This window comes from Nomascus leucogenys, chromosome 12, assembly GCF_006542625.1.
Source record: "Nomascus leucogenys isolate Asia chromosome 12, Asia_NLE_v1, whole genome shotgun sequence".
NCBI classification, from domain to species: Eukaryota; Metazoa; Chordata; class Mammalia; order Primates; family Hylobatidae; genus Nomascus; species Nomascus leucogenys.
Window position 1 is genome coordinate 66,974,168 of NC_044392.1, and position 18,795 is coordinate 66,992,962.

Genomic DNA, 18,795 nt, shown 5'->3' on the forward strand with positions numbered 1-18,795 from the left:
GCCAGGCGCGGTGGCTCATACCTGTAATCCCAGCACTTTGGGAGGCCGAGGCGGGAGGATCACCTGAGGTCAGGAGTTCGAGACCAGCCTGGCCAACATGGTGAAACCCCGTCTCTGCTAAAAATACAAATTAGCTGGATGTGGTGGTGCGCGCTTGTAGTCCCAGCTGCTCGGGAGGCTGAGAGAGGAGAATTGCTTGAACCCGGGAGGCAGAGGTTGCAATGAGCCGAGATCGCGCCACTGCACTCCAGCCTGGGCTGTAACACAGTGAGACGCTGCCTCAAACAAACAAAAATCATGCTTGCGTTTCATGGCGAATGTTACACATTCAAACTTATCAAATATATTAATAGTAAGAAAATATGTTTCCTATCCGTTGTATATATTTGAGTTCCAGGCGAGATTTCCTTCGCAGAAAGAGTTCAGCAGATGAAAAGTAAAAGAAAATCCGTGGCCAAAATAACCGGCGCGCAGAGGCCGGTCCCGCTACTAGCCCCGCCCAATCAACGAGGCCAATCAGCGGCCCGCAACGGGGGAGAGACACGCAGCCGTCAGCCGAGCAAGTCGATGAAGAGGCTCAGGAACCACGCTGAAGCGCTGGGCGGCGGTAAGGTGTGCGACGTCTTCTGCGGCCTGCCTGGGCAGGTGTCTTCCTCGAGAGGCAGGCAGGGGATCCCGGACGTGAGTCCGTGCAGTTGGGAGTGTTGTGCGGCGGGTGGGGCGGGGCCCGCGGACTCGCGGCGCGGACGCTGGGGAGGCCGCAGGCGCGACCTGGGGCGGGGACGGTGCTCGCTGCGCTGCGTCCTCTCCGGCCTGTCCGTGCCCCGGGCTCCTCCCTCAGCTCCCGCGCTGGCGGCTGCCTGTCCGCCGCGGTTGCGCGCATTCCGGGGAGGTGCTCGCCCCAGAGAGCGGCCTGCGGAGAAGGCACAGCGAGGGCAAAGCGAGACCCGGGCGCACGTTGAATTCTGCTGGCTTTGGTTATCTCTGAAAACTTTAAGCATAATTTGAATAAATGCTGTCAGCAGAATAGCTTGGATTTAGTTGTAGTTAATTTTCTAAAACTTCAAATCTGTGAATTAACACAGTTAACAACAACAACAACAAAAACGGACACAAAACAACCTCCAAATTGGATTTTTTTTTTTTTTTTTTCTGAGACGGAGTCTTGCTGTGTCACCCAGGCTGGAGTGCAGTGGCGCTGTCTCCGCCCACTGCAACCTCCGCCTTCTGGGTTCCAGCGATTCTCCTGCCTCAGCCGCCTGAGTAGCTGGGACCACAGGTGCGCACCACCACGCCCGGCTAATTTGTAAATTTTATTTGTAGAGAAAGGGTCTCCCTGTGTTGCCCAGGCTTGTCTCTAAGTCCTGGGCTCAAAGGATCTTTCCATCTTGGCCTCCCAAAGTGCTGGGATTACGGGCGTGAGCCATCGCGCCTGGCTCCAAATCTGATTTGAGTGTAAAAAGACACACCATAAGCTGTAGGTTTATAACTGGGTGGTGAAAAACAATTCAGGTTTTCTTTATAATAGTGATTATGAAGTGTTCTTCCCAGACTAGCTTTATCGTCATCTGGGAAATTGTTAAAAATGCAAATTCGCAAGTTTGAGAGCCGTGGTTCCAAGAAACTACATCAACACACGAACTGAGTTGCAACTTCCCGACTTATGCCCTGGTACTTCTAGCCTAATACAGGATTTGACTCTACTAATCCAGGTTAGTCTTGCCTTTCCCATTACTCGTGCATTCGTTGAAACCAAAGACTTTTTCTTTTGTGCCCATTTCTACTCACTGCCTGGCCGTCTGCACGATGATCTGTGTTTCCTGGTAGTTCTCCAGTCTAGTAGCTACTATAAACTACTCTCCCTATTTCCCGCTCTGTGGAGATGTCGTTCCAACAGGTCCTCTCCACTCTAAGACCCTATCCTCTCAGAGAAGCCCCTGAGAGCCATTAGTACCTTTGTCCTGGAGAGGCAGTTTAGGTAGAGCCAGTCTGGGTTCTACCACTTACTAGCCTAGTGGTCTTGGGCAAGTTACTTTGTGTGATCTGTAAAATGAAGATGAGTGAAGATAGGAGTAACTACTTCCAGTAGTTTTGTGAGGATTAAATTAATGTAACGGTGCTTAGCACGTAGTAACAAAATATTAGCTACTTTTTTTTTTTTAAGTCGGAGTTTTCCTCTTGTTGCCCAGGCTGGAGTGCAATGGCGTGATCTCGGCTCACCGCAACCTGCACTCTCCGGGTTCAAGCGATTCTCCTGCGCCAGCCTCCCGAGTAGCTGGGATTACAGGCATGCGCCACCATGCCCTGCTACTTTTGTATTTTTAGTAGAGACAGGGTTTCTCCATGGTGGTCAGGCTGGGCTGGAGCTCCCAACCTCAGGTGATCCGCCCGCCTTGGCCTCCCAAGATGCTGGGATTACAAGCGTGAGCCACTGTGCCCGGCCTTTAGCTACTATTATGTATATTATAATTTAAAAATTATTAGTACCGAAGCCTGAGACAGGAGAGAAATGGTAAAAATAGTAGGGACTGCGGGAGAGAGAGAGTAGTATCCCCTGACAAGTACTAGAATGACATAGGTGCCACCATTAAACGAAACTAGCTAGGATGGTTACTATTGATTGACACTTTGCTACTCAAGAGTGTGGTCTGCGGCATCACCAGGAGCTTGTTAGAAGTGGAGAATCTCAGACCTACCTCAGATTTACTGAATCAGAATCTTTTTTTTTTTTTTTTTTTAACAAGCTCTTCAGCAGGTTTAGATGCAGCTTTGTTTGGAGAAAGTGTGAGATTTGTTTTATGATTTCTCAAGGAGTTCCAGCCTTCAGTCAGTGACCATGGGGATCTGGCAGGAGGGCTTGAATTTCTAGCTGATTCTTCTATTCTGTCTTACCCTCCGGTCTTACATCATTTCTGCATTGCTAATCTCTATCCCTGGAGAAATCTATGGAACTGCTGGTCATTATTGGAGAAAGTAACATAGTTGCCAATAGTATGACTTTGCGGATGTCACAGTCAAAACTCAACTGCCTGGCTGGCATGGTGGCTCACCTGTAATCCCAGCACTTTGGGAAGACAAGGCGGGGGGCGGGGGGGATCCTTTGAGCTCAGGAGTTTGGGACCAGCCTGGGCAACATAGCAAGACCCTGTCTCTATAAAAAAGAAAAAAAATCTCAACTGCTTGACAAGCTTTTCATTCACTTCCCTTTGTATAATGCCTCCTATAGTACTTTTTTTCCCTCCAAATCTCCGTTTTCCCCCATCTTAACCTCCTCACATACAGTGTTAGAAATGCAGATTACTCTTAGTAATTTCTCTGTCCACTTGACATCATATTATGAAATCTGTCAGTTTCTCTTTTTACTTTAGAAATTTTGTCTTTATCCCTCTTCATTCATTTCTGTTTATGGAGTGTATAACCTCATTGCCTATGAAGAACCCTTCCCCTAACCTTGATTTCATGCACTCCCATCTCAGAGCCTCTCTCCAGTTTACACACTCCCTTTGTCACCTACTTCTTAACCACTTAGAGAATTAGGCTTCTCACTGTCATTCTCTGAAAGGTCATAAATGGCCAACTAATTAACCAATCCAATGGCTTTTTTCCAGACTTTATTCCTCTCCACTTCTCTGAAGTATTGAATACGCTTGATACCACTTTCTTGAAATTAAGTCCCTCCTTGGTTTTTGCCCATTGCATTTTTTGGCTTGCCTTCTATTGCCCTGATTAGCCTTCACTCTCCTCTCTGGTATTTGCTTCTTCCATGGCTTTCCTCCTTAGTTGAACTCTTAATTTTTCCAATAAAGTATACAGTATTCAGTATTTCTAAGTATCTCCAGAGCATAACAGCGATTTTAGTGTTGTTTGTTTGTTTGTTTGTTTTTGAAACGGAGTCTCACTCTGTCGCCCAGGCTGGAGTGCAGTGGCGCAATCTCGGCTCACTGCAGGCTCCGCCTCCCGGGTTCACGCCATTCTCCTGCCTCAGCCTCTCCGAGTAGCTGGGACTACAGGCGCCCGCCACCACGCCCGGCTAATTTTTTTGTATTTTTAGTAGAGACGGGGTTTCACCGTGGTCTTGATCTCCTGACCTCATGATCCGCCCACCTTGGCCTCCCAAAGTGCTGGGATTACAAGCGTGAGCCACCGCGCCCGGCCTGTTTGTTTTTTAATTGAGTCGGGGTCTTGCTCTGTCACCCATGCTGGAGAACAGTGTCGTGATCACAGCTCAATGCAGCTTCAACCTCCCCGGCTAAAGTGATCCTCCCACCTCAGCCTCTCCAAGTAGCTGGGAATATAGACGTGTGCCACCACACCCAGCTAAATTTTGTTTTAAGTTTTGTAGAGATGGAATCTCCCTAAGTTGCCCAGGCTGGTGTCGAACTCCTGGGCCCAAGTGATCCTCCTGACTTGGCTTCCCAAAGTGCTGAGATTACAGGTGTGAGTCGCCACAACCGGCCAGAAACTGTTGTTCTATATATTTTGTGCAGAGCTTTGGTTGTTCAGGCAGGAGGGTAAATCTGGTCCCTGTTACTCCATCTTGGCCAGCAGTAGGAGTTGGAGAAGTGCGTTGGAGTACAGAGTCCCCCCTTTACCCTTGGGGGATACATTCTAAGACCCTAGTAGATGCCTGAAACTTCAGATAGTACTGAACCTTATATATATTCTATGTTATTTCCTATATATCTATTCCTCTGCTGAAGTTTAATTTATCAGTTAGGCACAGTAAGAGATTAACAGCAGTAACTAACAAAATAGAAAAATTATAACAATACGCAGTAATAACAGTTGTACTGTGGCTGGAATTTTTTCACTTGAGGTGCGACAGCAAAACTAGCATGAATTTCTTTCTCCTCCTGTACAATCTCATGGATACAAGTTTTGTTCTTAACATAGATCTTAGCAACCTCATCATATGAGCTTTCTTTCTTTAATTTTTTTTTCTTTTGAGCTGGATTCTCACTCTGTCACCCAGGCTGGAGTACAGTGGTGTGTTCTCAGCTCTCTTCAACCTCAATCTCCCAGGCTCAAGCGATTTTCCTGTCTCAGCCTTTCAAGTAGCTGGCATTACAAGTGTGTGCCACCATACCCAGCTAATTTTCATATATTTATTTATTTATTTATTTTGAGACGGTGTTTCACTGTTGTTGCCCAAGCTGGAGTGCAATGGCGCGATCTTGGCTCACCTCAACCTCCGCCTCCCGGGTTCAAGTGATTCTCCTGCCTCAGCCTCCCGAGTAGCTGGGATTACAGGCATGTGCCACCATGCTCGGCTAATTTTGTATTTTTTTGTAGAGATGGGATTTCTCCATGTTGGTCAGGCTGATCCCGAACTCCCGATCTCAGGTGATCTGCCCACCTCAGCCTCCCAAATCCTGGGATTATAGGCATGAGCCACTGTGCCTGGCCTATTTATTTTTTGAGATGGAGTCTCGCTCTGTCACCCTGGCTAGAGTGCAGTGGTGTAATCTTGGCTCACTACAACCTCCGCCTCCTGAGTTTAAGCAATTCTGCTGCCTCAGCCTCCTGAGTAGCCGGGACTACAGGTGCTTACCACCATGCCTGGCTAATTTTTGTATTTTTAGTAGAGACGGGGTTTCGCCATGTTGGCCACGCTGGTCTTGAACTCCTGGGTTCAAGTGATCCACCTGCTCGGCCTCCCAAAGTGCTGGGATTACAGGCATGAGCCACCACACCCAGCCTTTATTAAGTTGAGAACTTTCACTTTTTCACTTAAAGGAAGCACTTTATGGCTTCTCTTTGACGTATCTGAATTGCCAGCATCGTTACTCCTGTGCTTTAGGGCCATTATTAAGTAAAGTATAGATTCCTTGAACGCATGCACTGAGATACCACAGCAGTTGATCTGATAACCCAGATGGATACCAAGTGACTGGAGTGTGACTCCTACAGTGTGGACATCGTCCTAGGTGGGATGGAACAGGACAGCAAGAGAGTTCCTCACACTACCCAGAGCTGCGCATAATTGAAAACTTAGGAACTGTTTACTTCTGGAATTTTCCATTTAATATTTTCAGACTGCAGTTGACTGTGGGTAACTGAAACTTCAGAAAGCAAAACCATAGATGGGGGTACCACTGTAGAGTTACTGAGTCACTTTGATCCAAAACCTTTACCTGAATGATTCCTTTAACCATTCCCGCTAGGCTTTCTCTGTTAAAGCTGCTGTACCAAATCCAGGGGTCAGTTTGCTGCCCTCTGATCGCCTGACCTCTTAGCAGCATTCAACATATTTGTCTGTTCTCTCCTTTCTTAACTTGGCTTCTGGAAGTCCAGCCTCTCTTGGTTTTCTTCCTGCCTCATAGCACTCACTAGAAGTGTCTCTTGCTGGTTCCTCCTCTTCTTTCTGATCCCCGAATGTTGGCTTGCCCAGGACTCAGTCTTTTGTCCTCATAATAGATCTTCTGGTGATCTTACCCAGATCATCTCTTTTAAACCCTGTCTGCATCCTGATGGTTCTCAAATGCAGTCGCACTGCTGTCCTTAGCTTCATCCTGCATATTTACAATCTCTACTTGGACATCAGTGGACACCTCAGATTTACTATATCCAAACAAAACTCTTGATCTTTCAGAACTTGCAGTCTTCCTCAGTCTTTTCCCTTCTCCCAGTTGCCTTGGCCACAAACATAGAAATCGTCCCAAATCTTCACTTGTCCTTACCTACATCCAAATTTTCAGCAATTTCTATAGTGTATTTCTGTATTAGAGTAGCAAGAGATGTTATAAGAAATAAACCCCTATATCTCAGGATATGCCATAAAGGAAATTAATTTTTGCTCACATGAAAGTGAAAAGCTATATTCCCACTTAATGGGTGGCCTTCCAGGTGGTCATTTAGGGGCCCAGGCGCCTGCATAGTTTGGCTGCCCTCCTCCAGGACTCAGTGTCCTGGGCATTCCCTGGTTGGGAGAAGGCGCCTGGGAGGTTTTCATGGGCCAGACTTGGATGTGGTGCATATCCCTTCTACCTGTTGCATTGGCTAGAACTTAACTATTACATGGCCATACTTCACAGAGAGGCTGAGACATACAGTCATCATTTGTCCAGACGGAAGAAGAAATATGCCTAGTGACCTATTAGCTGGTCATTTTGCCACATGTAGTAGGGTCTACCTACAGATTTTAAAAATCTGACCATTTGTCATCACCTTTGCTGCTGTCTTTAGCTCATGTCACCTTCATCTCTGAACTGGATGACTACAGATCCTCCTAACCTCCTGATAATCTTCCATTCTAATCTCTACATAGTAGCCATAGTAATTTCTTTTAGAATGTAAACCAGATTCTATCATGCCCCTATTTAAAAGCCTCAAGTGGCTTCCTGTTACACGTAGAGTAAAAACCACACTCTTTACTGTGGTCTACCACTCCCTCCCTCCCCACCTCCCTGCCTCCCTGCCTCCCAGCTCATTCCCAAGACCCAGCTGTTCTGGCCTCCTTTCTGTTCCTTGACTGCTTCAGCTTCTTCTCCACTCAGGGCTTCTATACTTGCTGTGTCTTCTCTCTGGATGTTCTCCAAATCTTCCTAAGATTATCTTATTTTTCTCCTTAAATGTTCTTGTGTTTATCTACTTGCATGTAACAGACCACTCTAAAGTGTAATGGCTTCTTGTTTTTTTTTTTTTTTTTTTTTTTTTTTGAGACGGAGTCTTGCTCTGTCACCCAGGCTGGAGTGCAGTGGCGCGATCTCGGCTCACTGCAACTTCCGCCTGGCAGGTTCAAGCGATTCTTCTGCCTCAGCCTCCCGAGTGGCTGGGACTACAGGTGCATGCCACCATGCCCGGCTAATTTTTTGTATTTTTAGTAGAGACGGGGTTTCACTGTGTTAGCCAGGATGGTCTCGATCTCCTGACCTTGTGATCCGCCTGCCTCAGCCTCCCAAAGTGCTGGGATTACAGGTGTGAGCCACCATGCCTGGCCAAGTGTAATGGCTTTAAACAATACTTTTATTACTGCTGGTGATGTTGTGGTTTTAAGGGGTGTGATTGGGCTCAGCTGGATAGTTCTTTTATTCTACATGATGTTGGCTGGGTCACCAAGTCAGTCACCAGAGGTTGGACTGGAACCACCAAGATGGCTCACCCACATGGCTGGCCATTGATACTGGCTGCAGGCTGGGAGCTCAGTGTGCCCCTGCACCCAGCCTCTTCATGTGACTTGGCCTTCTTACAAGGTGGCAGCTGGCTTCCAAGAGGGGCGTGTTCCCACAAACATATGTTCTGTCTTAGGATTCTCCAGAGAGACAGAACCAATGAGGGTGGGAGGATGGATGGATGAGAGGGGATTTATTAGGAGAGTTAGCTCACATGATTATGGGTGCCAAGAAGTACCATGATAGGCTGTCTACAAGCTGGAGACCCTGGAAGGCCAGTAGCCTGGCTCAGTCTGTGAAAGCCTTAAAACCAGGGAAGCCTATGGTGAAATTTTCAGTCTGAGGCTGAAGGCCTGAGAACCTAGGGGCTGCTGGTGTAAGTCTGGGAGTCCAAAGCCTGGAGAGCTGATGTCCAGTGACAGGAGAAGAGTGTCCCTGCTCCAGGAGAGAAAAGAAATTGCCTTTTCTCTTTTTTGTTGTAATAGGGTCCCCAGCTGACTGAATAGTGCTCGCCCCTCCTGAGGGCGGATCTTCCACACTCAGTCAACCTACTCACAAACCAGTCTTCCCTGGAAACCCCTTCAGACACATCAGAAGGAATGCTTTCCAGTTCTCTAGGTATTCCTTAGTCCAGTCAAGTTGACACTTAAAATTAACCATCACATGTTCTAAAGTGAAGTAGAAGCAGGCGACCCTCTTGAAGGCTAGGCCCAGAACCATCGCAGCCCCACTTCCACCAAAGGATTTTGGTTCAGTAGTCACAGGGCCAGCCCAGATTCAGGAGAGGGGGAAATACACTCCATCTTTCCGTGGGGAGAGTGACAAAGCATTTGTGACCGTCTTAGATCTTAGGGGCCTACCCTGAAATACCCAGCATCGCTTAATCCATATGTACCACTGTCTTGCTTTATCTTCTTAGGATTTATCACTGTCTCGAGTTACATGTTTTTGTTTTTGTTTTTTGCCAACTTACTGTCCTTCCCCCCTAGAATGTAAGCTTTCTGAAGAAGACCTTTGTCTGTGTAGATTCCTGGTATCCCTGTCACTTAAGACAGTGCCCAGCACGGTGGCTCAGACCTGTAACCGCAGCACTTTGGGAGGCTGAGGTGGGTGGATCACCTGAGGTTGGGAGTTCAAGACCAACATGGAGAAATCCCTGACCAACATGGAGAAATCCCTTCTCTACTAAAAATACAAAAAATCAGCTGGGTATGGTGGCACATGCCTGTAATCCCAGCTACTTGGGAGGCTGAGGCAGGAGAATTGTTTGAACCCAGGAGGCAGAGGTTGCAGTGAGCCGAGATCGCGCCATTGCACTCCAGCCTGGGCCACAAGAGCGCAACTCCGTCACACACACACACACACACACACACACACACACACACACACACACAAAGACAGTGCCCAGTATACAGTAGGTATTTGGTAAATGTTGAACAAATGAATGCTGAACTCCTTCCACAACCATATTCTTTTTTTTTTTTTTATTTATCTGTTTATTGTCAATGGACACTTGTTTCCATATCTTGGCTATGGGGGATAATGCTTGCAATAAACATGGGAATGCAGGTATCTCTTTTTTATTTATTTATTTATTTTTTTAAATTTTTTTTTTTATTATTATACTTTAGGTTTTAGGGTACATGTGCACAATGTGCAGGTTTGTTACATATGTATCCATGTGCCATGTTGTTTTGCTGCACCCATTAACTCGTCATTTAGCATTAGGTATATCTCCTAATGCTGTCCCTCCCCCCTCCCCCCTCCCCCTACCCCACAACAGTCCCCGGAGTGTGATGTTCCCCTTCATTGTGTCCATGAGTTCTCATTGTTCAATTCCCATCTATGAGTAAGATCATGCAGTGTTTGGTTTTTTGTCCTTGCCATAGTTTAATGAGAATGATGTTTTCCAGTTTCATCCATGTCCCTACAAAGGACATGAACTCATCATTTTTTATGGCTGCATAGTATTCCATGGTGTATATGTGCCACATTTTCTTTTTTTTTTTTTTTTTTTTTATTATACTTTAGGGTTTTAGGGTACATGTGCACAATGTGCAGGTTTGTTACATATGTATCCATGTGCCATGTTGTTTTGCTGCACCCATTAACTCGTCATTTAGCATTAGGTGTATCTCCTAATGCTGTCCCTCCCCCCTCCCCCCACCCCACAACAGTCCCCGGAGTATATGTGCCACATTTTCTTAATCCAGTCTATCGTTGTTGGACATTTGGGTTGGTTCCAACTCTTTGCTATTGTGAATAGTGCCTCAATAAACATACGTGTGCATGTGTCTTTATAGCAGCATGATTTATAGTCCTTTGGGTATATACCCAGTAATGGGATGGCTGGGTCAAATGGTATTTCTAGTTCTAGATCCCTGAGGAATCACCACACTGACTTCCACAATGGTTGAACTAGTTTACAGTCCCACCAACAGTGTAAAAGTGTTCTTATTTCTCCACATCCTCTCCAGCACCTGTTGTTTCCTGACTTTTTAATGATGGCCATTCTAACTGGTGTGAGATGGTATCTCACTGTGGTTTTGATTTGCATTTCTCTGATGGCCAGTGATGATGAGCATTTTTCCATGTGTTTTTTGGCTGCATAAATGTCTTCTTTTGAGAAGTGTCTGTTCATGTCCTTCGCCCACTTTTTGATGGGGTTGTTTGTTTTTTTCTTGTAAATTTGTTTGAGTTCATTGTAGATTCTGGATATTAGCCCTTTGTCAGATGAGTAGGTTGCAAAAATTTTCTCCCATTCTGTAGGTTGCCTGTTCACTCTGATGGTAGTTTCTTTTGCTGTGCAGAAGCTCTTTAGTTTAATTAGATCCCATTTGTCAATTTTGGCTTTTGTTGCCATTGCTTTTGGTGTTTTAGACATGAAGTCCTTGCCCACGCCTATGTCCTGAATGGTAATGCCTAGGTTTTCTTGTAGGATTTTAATGGTTTTAGGTCTAACATTTAAGTCTTTAATCCATCTTGAATTAATTTTTGTATAAGGTGTAAGGAAGGGATCCAGCTTCAGCTTTCTACATATGGCTAGCCAGTTTTCCCAGCACCATTTATTAAATAGAGAATCCTTTCCCCATTTCTTGTTTTTGTCAGGTCCACAACCATATTCTTATTATGAATTTCTTTTTAAAATTAACGTTAGCATTTTTGTTGCTGGTAGGCCAAGGTCTGTAGAATTGATCTTCAGGGTATGCCATATGTGTTCTTTCTGGTTTTGTTGCCACCACTCTTTTAGGCCAAGTACCACATCCTTTTTTTGCTTCAGCCTCTTTGTTGGATAATGAATCCAGGTTTTCCTCCTCCTGTGCGCTTAGTGCTAGTTGTTGTTGTTGTTGTTGTTGTTTTTGAGACCGAGTTTTACTCTTTCACCGAGGCTGGAGTGAAGTGGCACAATCTCGGCGCACTGCAGCCTCCGTCCCCCACCCAGGATCAAGCGATTCTCCTGCCTCAGCATCCCAAGTAGCTGGGATTTACAGGTGCGTGCCACCATGCCTGGCTAATTTTTTTTTTTTTTTTTTGTAGTTTTAGTAGAGACGGGGTTTTACCGTGTTAGCCAGGATGGTCTCGATCTCCTGACCTCATGATCTGCCCGCCTCAGCCTCCCAAAGTGCTGGGAGTTAGTCGTAAGCTTTTTTCCTCAGCAGTGTCATCACCACCCACCCACCTCTACCTCTCACCGTATCCATCCTCACAATTGCAATTGCTGAAGCATACACTTTGCCCTCTGCCTCTCCCATCTTGAGCACTTAAGATGTTACCCATACCTCAAATTCCCATTCCTGTGCAGTCTTTCCACTTTCCAGTTTCTCCAGTTGGATGTGCTTTCTTTCTTTTTTTTTTTTGAGATGGAGTTTCACTCTGGTTGCCCAGGCTGGAGTGCAATAGCATGATCTTGGCTCACCACAACTTCCGCCTCCCGGGTTCGAGTTATTCTCCTGCCTCAGCCTCCCGAGTAGCTGGGATTACAGGCATGCACCACCACACCCAGCTAATTTTGTATTTTTAGTAGAGACGGGGTTTCTCCATGTTGGTCAGGCTGGTCTTGAACTCCTGACCTCAGGTGATCCTCTCGCCTCGGCCACCCAAAGTGCTGGGATCACAGGCGTGAGCCACCGTGCCCGGCCAGATGTGCTTTCTTTATCCTTTGAACCTCTAAAATCCTTGAGTCCTTGCTATGGCTTTATTTGCATTTGCTGCTTAACAAACATTTACTGAATGTCTTTCACGTGCCAACCACTGGGCTGGGTGTTGAGGCTGGGGAGATGGAGGGACAAGATAGGCCAGTGGGAAGGTGACTTCAGATTTAGGTAAGAGATTACCTTTCCCTAGAGAAGTTCACATTAACAGTGGTTTTCTATCTTGGCTACACATTAGAATCACTTGGGGAGCTTAAAAAAATCCCAGTGCCTGGGTCCTAGTCCCAGAGATTCTGATTTAATGATTTTGGGATATGGCCAAAACATTGGGAGTTTTAGAAGCTCCTCGGGTGATTCTAACATGGAGCCAAGGTTGAGAGCCGTTGTGCTAATGGAAGAGACAGATCGATAAATGGCTAATTTCATTGCTTCCAATGCCAGAAGAATATACAGGGCACATGGAGAACAGGAGTATTTAATTTAGCCTAGAGTGATTTTTATTGTACAACTAGACTGTAAGCTGTTTATTGGCAGGGCCCAGGGCTTTGTCATCTTGGGGTTCTCTTGCCTGATTCTTACATGTAGTAGGTATAAGATAGGTTGCCCAACAGAACTTTCTTTGATGATAAAAATGTTCAAATGTTCTGTATCCACCCTGTCCAATATGGTAGCCACTACCCATATGTGACTACTGAGTGCTTGAAATGTAGCTAGGGGGAATGAGGAACTGAATTTTAAATTTTATTTAATTTTAATTAAATAGCTACATAGAGGAGTTACTAAGTGTTTAAATTATTTGACTGTTTATGCAGGGGCTTAGGTAAGGTGGGTTATTTTCTCTGAATGGTTTTGAAGTTTAGTCACTTCATTTGAATTGCAATTTCCCACCTTTTTTTTTTTTTTTTTTTTAAAGGCGGAGTCTCACTCTGTCACCCGGGCTGGAGTGCAGTGGCGTGATCTCGGCTCACTGCAACCTCTGCCTCCTGGGTTCAAGCGATTCTCCCACCTCAGCCGCCTGAGTAGCTGGGATTACAGGCACGCAACACCATGCCTGGCTAAGTTTTTGTATTTTTAGTAGAGATGGGGTTTCAACTTGTTGGCCAGGCTGCTCTCAAACTCCTGGCCTCAAGTGATCCGCCCAGCTTGGCCTCCCACAGAGCTGGGATTACAGGCGTGAGGCACTGCACCTGGCAATTTCCTACTTTTCTTATTTCTCATTTGTTAAAAAAAAACAGGGGGGCCAAGCACTGTGTCTCACACCTATAATCCCAGTACTTTGGGAGGCCAAGGTGGGGTGGAGGTCGGGAGTTCGAGACCAGCTGACCAACATGGAGAAATCTCATCTCTACTAAAAATACAAAATTAGCCAAGTATGGTGGCACATGCCTGTAATCCCAGCCACTTGGGAGGCTGAGGGAGGAGAATCGCTTGAACCTGGGAGGCAGAGGTTGCAGTGAGCCGAGATTGTGCCATTGCACTCTAGCCTGGGCAACAAGAGCAAAACTCTGTCTCAAAAAAAAAAATAAATAAATAAAACCAAAAAAATAGGGGGGAGATTAGTTAAAATACCTATTTTTAAATTGACTTTATTGAGCTATAAATCGCATACTATATAATCCACCCATTTTAGTGTCCAGTTCCACCAGGTGCAGTGGCTCATGCCTGTAATCTCGGCCCTTTGGGAGGCCGAGGTGGGAGGATAGCTTGAGCCTAGGAGTTTGAGACCAGCCTGGGCAATATAGTGAGACCCTATCTCTACAAAAAAGTTAATTAATTAAAAAAAAATTAGCCAGGTGTGGTGGTACAAGCTTGTAGTCCAGCTACTCAGGAGGCTGAGGTGGGCAGATCACTTGAGTCTGGGAGGTTGAGGCTGCAGTAAGCTGGTATTGTGCCACTGCACTCCAGCCTGGGCAACAGAGGGAGACCCTGTTTCAAAAAGAAAAAAAGTATACAGTTCAGTGGTTTTGGGTGTATTTGCAACCATTCTCATAATTTTAGAACATTTTTCATTACCTCAAAAGGAAACCCTGTACCCTTTAGCTACTATACTCCCAAACCTTCAGCCTTAACTACCTGTTAATCTACTTTCTGTCTGAATAGATTTGCCTCTTCTCCTGGACATTTCATATATATGTACTCATATAATGTGTGGTCTTTCATATCTGGTTTCTTTCATATAATGTAGCATTTTCAGGGTTCATCTGTGTTGTAGCATGGTGTCAGTACTTCATCCCTTTTTATGGCTGAATAATATTCCATTGCATGGCTATACATGTTTTATTTATCAGCTAATGGAAATTTGTTTGTTGTTGTTGTTGTTTTTTCTGTGATGGGGGCCCCACTCTGTCACCTGGGTTGGGGTGCAGTGGTGTGATCTTGGCTCACTGCAACCTCTGCCTCCCAGGCTCAAGCGATCCACCTGCCTCAGCCTCCCAAGAGGCTGGGATCACTGGCTTGCGCTACCATGCCTGGCTAATTTTTTGGTTATTTTTTTCATTACCTAGCCTGGTCTTGAACTCCTGAGCTCAAGTGATCCACCTACCCAAAGTGCTGGGATTACATGTGTCAGCCACCACACCTGGCTCTGTTGATGGAAATTTGGGTTTTTCCCACCTTTTGGCTATTATGAAAAATGTGGCTCTAAACATTCATGTACAAGTTTTTGTGTGGGCATATATTTTCATTTCTTTTGGGTATATACCTAGGAATGGAATTGCTGGGCCATATGGAAAAATACCGGTTTTCTTATATCAATGAGCATATTATGCATATATGCATGTTTTTTATATGAACACCAATTTATTTTTATTTTGTGTACCTTCTTCCTTAGATACTGTTCAGAAAGTGTTATCTTAACTCTAGAAGGAAGTAGTTTTCATTACAAAACAATCTGGCTGGGTGCAATGGCTCATGCCTATAATCCTAGCACTTTGGGAGGCCAGGGTGGGAGGATCAGTTGAGGCCAGGAGTTTGAGACCAGCCTGGATAACAAAGTGAGACCCTGTCTCTACTAAAAAAAAAAAAAAAAAAAAAAAATCCAGGTGTGGTGGCACACGCCAGTAGTCCCAGCTCGCCAGGAGGACCTCTTGAGCCCAGGAGTTGGAGGATGCACTGAGCTATGATTGTATCACTGTACTCCAGCCTGGGCAACAGAGCAAGACCCTGTCTCTAAAAATAATAATAATATAATAATAATAATAATAATAATAATAAAAACCCAAAACCCAATTTATTTAAAAAATAATTCTATTTCATTATATATATTAAAAATTGTTTTAGCCTTATACAGGATGCTGTGTTCTTTGCTCCTTTGTGAATGTCTGTTGCTGGTAGCTGGTTATGCTCATGATGATGACTGGATTGACCCCACAGACATGCTTAACTATGACGCTGCTTCAGGAACAATGAGAAAATCTCAGGTATTAAAAAAAATTCGTGCATGTGTGTGTGAGACCTTATCAGTCCCATGATGGAAATAGTCTAGCTCTGTTGTTTTGCACAGAGCTATGAGGGTCATGGATCCATGATTAGCAATTATGCAGAATATTTTCCTGACACTGTTAATCTAAAATTATTTCAAACCTACCTTGTATTGAATTTGAATGTAAAGCCCCTGAAGTAGCAAAATAATATGATTTTAGTTCTTAGTGTGTACATTTGAAACTTTTTTTTTGTGGTTCAGTACAATTTAAGAATATAACATGCAGAGTCATGAAATGATGAAGTCAGAATCTTAGTCTTCATTAACCAAAGGCTATTTTTGTAACTAAACTATAAAGAAATAAAATGTTTCTATACTCTGTTTTAGGCAAAATATGGTATTTCAGGGGAAAAGGATGTCAGTCCTGACTTGTCATATGCTGATGAAATATCAGAATGTTATCACAAACTTGATTCTTTAACTTATAAGGTTAGTTTTTTAATTCATAAATTTTATATTATTATGTTAAATTGCTCTATATTCTTGTCTCTGCGGATAAATTTGTATTTCTAGTGTTTCTGTGTACCGTATGATTTTTATATGTCAAATTTTTCTTTGGATACTCTGACTTGGGTTTGTCATTCGTCATTCTAGCCTTGGTTTTTCTAATAGTACCTTGTATTTTCCTGTAATAACGTTGATATCTCTATGTTGTAAGTATTTCTTTACCAGACTGCAAACTTCTTGGTGCAAGGAATATGTTTCATTCATCTTAATTCTCTATCACCTATCACAGGACTGAGGCATAGTAAACTCTTAACAAATGTGGCAAATGAAGAAATGTGTCTATTACCAGCTTATAAGCATGAGAGTTACTTTTAAGAAGGATTATTATAATTTAGTGTGTAACAGCTATTCATTCCTTCATTTATACAGTCTTCTTAAAAAAATGTAGCTGAAGAAGAGCTTACACAAAAATAAATAAGTCAAGGGATGTGAATATAGTCGTTATTTGCTGCGGGAGCCACCCTCAGTTGGCTGTGTAGGCAGGGTGAACTGGTAGCAGTGTGGAGGTAAGGAGGTAAGGCCTGGAATGGAGAAGGGGGGTGTCAGTGAGATTAGTGGAGGCTGCAGAGGTCCAGCAATGCTGAAGGTCTGAAATGAGGCAGTGATGGGTTGAAGATAAGAGGCAGATATTAAAGTTTTATGAGGTAGAATAGGCAAATGTTGATGGCTTAGGGAAGTAGGGGGGATAAGGGAAGGGAAGAGCTAGAGTGAATGAGTCCCAGCTTGAGAGACTGGGAGAGTTCGTTCATTGAGATCCAGATACAGCCCAATAAGATCTATACCCCCCTGCTTGTGATTCTTATTAAATGCAAATATTGTCTCACCTGAGTGCTTGAGAAAATGCACTTGGATAAAATTTGCTTCACTCCCATAATTTGAGGAAGCCACAAGAAAAAGAAAAGGAAAAAAAAATGGATTCACTTTGTGTATTATTACTGTATAGTGAGCTATACAAAAGTTTGGTTGCATAGCAAAAATGCAGAAATACCTTTTTACAGAATTTTTTTATTCCATTGTGACTGGTTTAAACATTGTAAGGAACATGATTAGTAAAATGGAGTCTTGAATTCTTTTTTTTTTTTCCTAAGTTGTTTCTTTAAGGTTTAGAAAATAAACTGGTTTTACAAACCTTGCCTGAGAGCAAAGGAAACTGCTGCGTCCTTCTGTGTCCTTCTCTGCTCAGTGTCCTTATTTTAAGTCTGTGTGCTGCTCAATTATTGTCATGTTTATCCACTGACGTGCATTTCAGTGCTCAACTCATGGTCCACACTCAGTTAAAAAATGCAAGTTGATGATCACAAAGTTGTTTTAATGTTTGAAAACTATCCACTACCCTCAGCGACTTGCCTGCTGGGTTGGTGGTGGCAGAGCTAAGTTCGTAGGAAGTCTGCTCCAGTGTAGAATTGTATGCTGAAGGGTTGCCATGTGGATGGTACTCTGGAGAAGCTGCAGTTCTTGCCTTCCTGAGCATTCCATACAGCATGGGATGATAATTGCTGACGAAAACATTAATGAAAGGCCAAAAGTCATATGCACATTAAAGAAATACTGTGTTGTGTCCTTCATTTCATCTTCTGGCTTCATCTTGTCTCTGTTTCTCTGTCCCTTTGTCTCTGTGTATTTATTCTGCTCTTCGCTCCTGCCCTTCCTTCCTCCTTTCTCTTGTTAAATTGTTGCTTTGGAATTAGAGGCAGATTGGTCCAGATGCTCTGCTTGTGGATCTCTGCTTCCTGGACTCCTGATCTTTAGCTTTAAAGTTGCTGAAAGTCAGCAGAAAAACTGCCAGGTTAGGGCTAAGTACTGGATCTGTGCTCCTTATTTGTTGCCTACTTGCCCTTTGCAAAGAGAACATGGGGAAGCAGGCCAGCTCTGCACTGTAATGTATTATAGCTGATAAATGCAAGCTTGATCAAAACAACTAGCTCCTTTCCTTGATCCCGATGGCAGCACTAGGCTAGAAACTTAACCCTTACATTATACTTTGACTCTAACTAATGTTGAATTGATTTTATGGTTACAGATTGATGAGTGTGAAAAGAAAAAGAGGGAAGACTATGAAAGTCAAAGCAATCCTGTTTTTAGGAGATACTTAAATAAGATTTTAATTGAAGCTGGAAAGCTTGGACTTGTGAGTATTTGATGGTGTGATACTAATCCATATACTGTATATTTTTATTTATTAATTTCAAATAATATGAAGAAGTGAAAGCATCATGATGCTTTTTAACAGAGACCACCTGACTGACTCTTTAACCAGAAGCTATTCATTCAGGATTAAAGGCACTACTATACTGCTTTGCAGTGCTCTGGTGGAAGACGAGCAGTGCAGACCGCTCTTTCTCCTCTAGTTTGTATGGATTTACTTACTCAGCTGTGTGCACTGCTCCACCAGTTAATGGAGCTGAGGAGGTGGGGTGATAATTCTGTCCTGATCCTACTCCTTGTTTTCTCTCAGTATATGCTGAGAAAAAGAAAAATGTGTTTTATGTGGTTTTTCTTCCTTGTTTTCTGTGGTGAGTGCTACTTTATAGACATATTGTTCATA

General features: G+C 44.0%; 1 protein-coding gene across 9 annotated transcripts in view; it reads left to right on the plus strand.

Moving 5' to 3' along the window:
- The first annotated feature begins 542 nt into the window (after positions 1-542).
- The window catches only part of CLCC1 (chloride channel CLIC like 1), a 32,702-nt gene continuing 14,449 nt past the window's right edge, over positions 543-18,795 (plus strand). For 2 of the 9 annotated variants that reach the window (XR_004032704.1, XM_030824938.1), the window contains exons 1-4: positions 574-607; positions 15,542-15,681; positions 16,071-16,172; positions 18,271-18,378. Coding sequence is in view for 8 of the 9 variants with exons in the window: in XM_030824938.1 (XP_030680798.1) it covers positions 15,553-15,681; positions 16,071-16,172; positions 18,271-18,378 (339 nt within the window). In the remaining variant the exon portion in view is untranslated. Of the gene's footprint in view, positions 682-1,410; positions 1,713-15,541; positions 15,682-16,070; positions 16,173-18,270; positions 18,379-18,795 lie in introns of those variants that run through there. The other 7 variants (XM_030824941.1, XM_030824940.1, XM_030824943.1 and 4 more) reach the window with 7 other exon arrangements.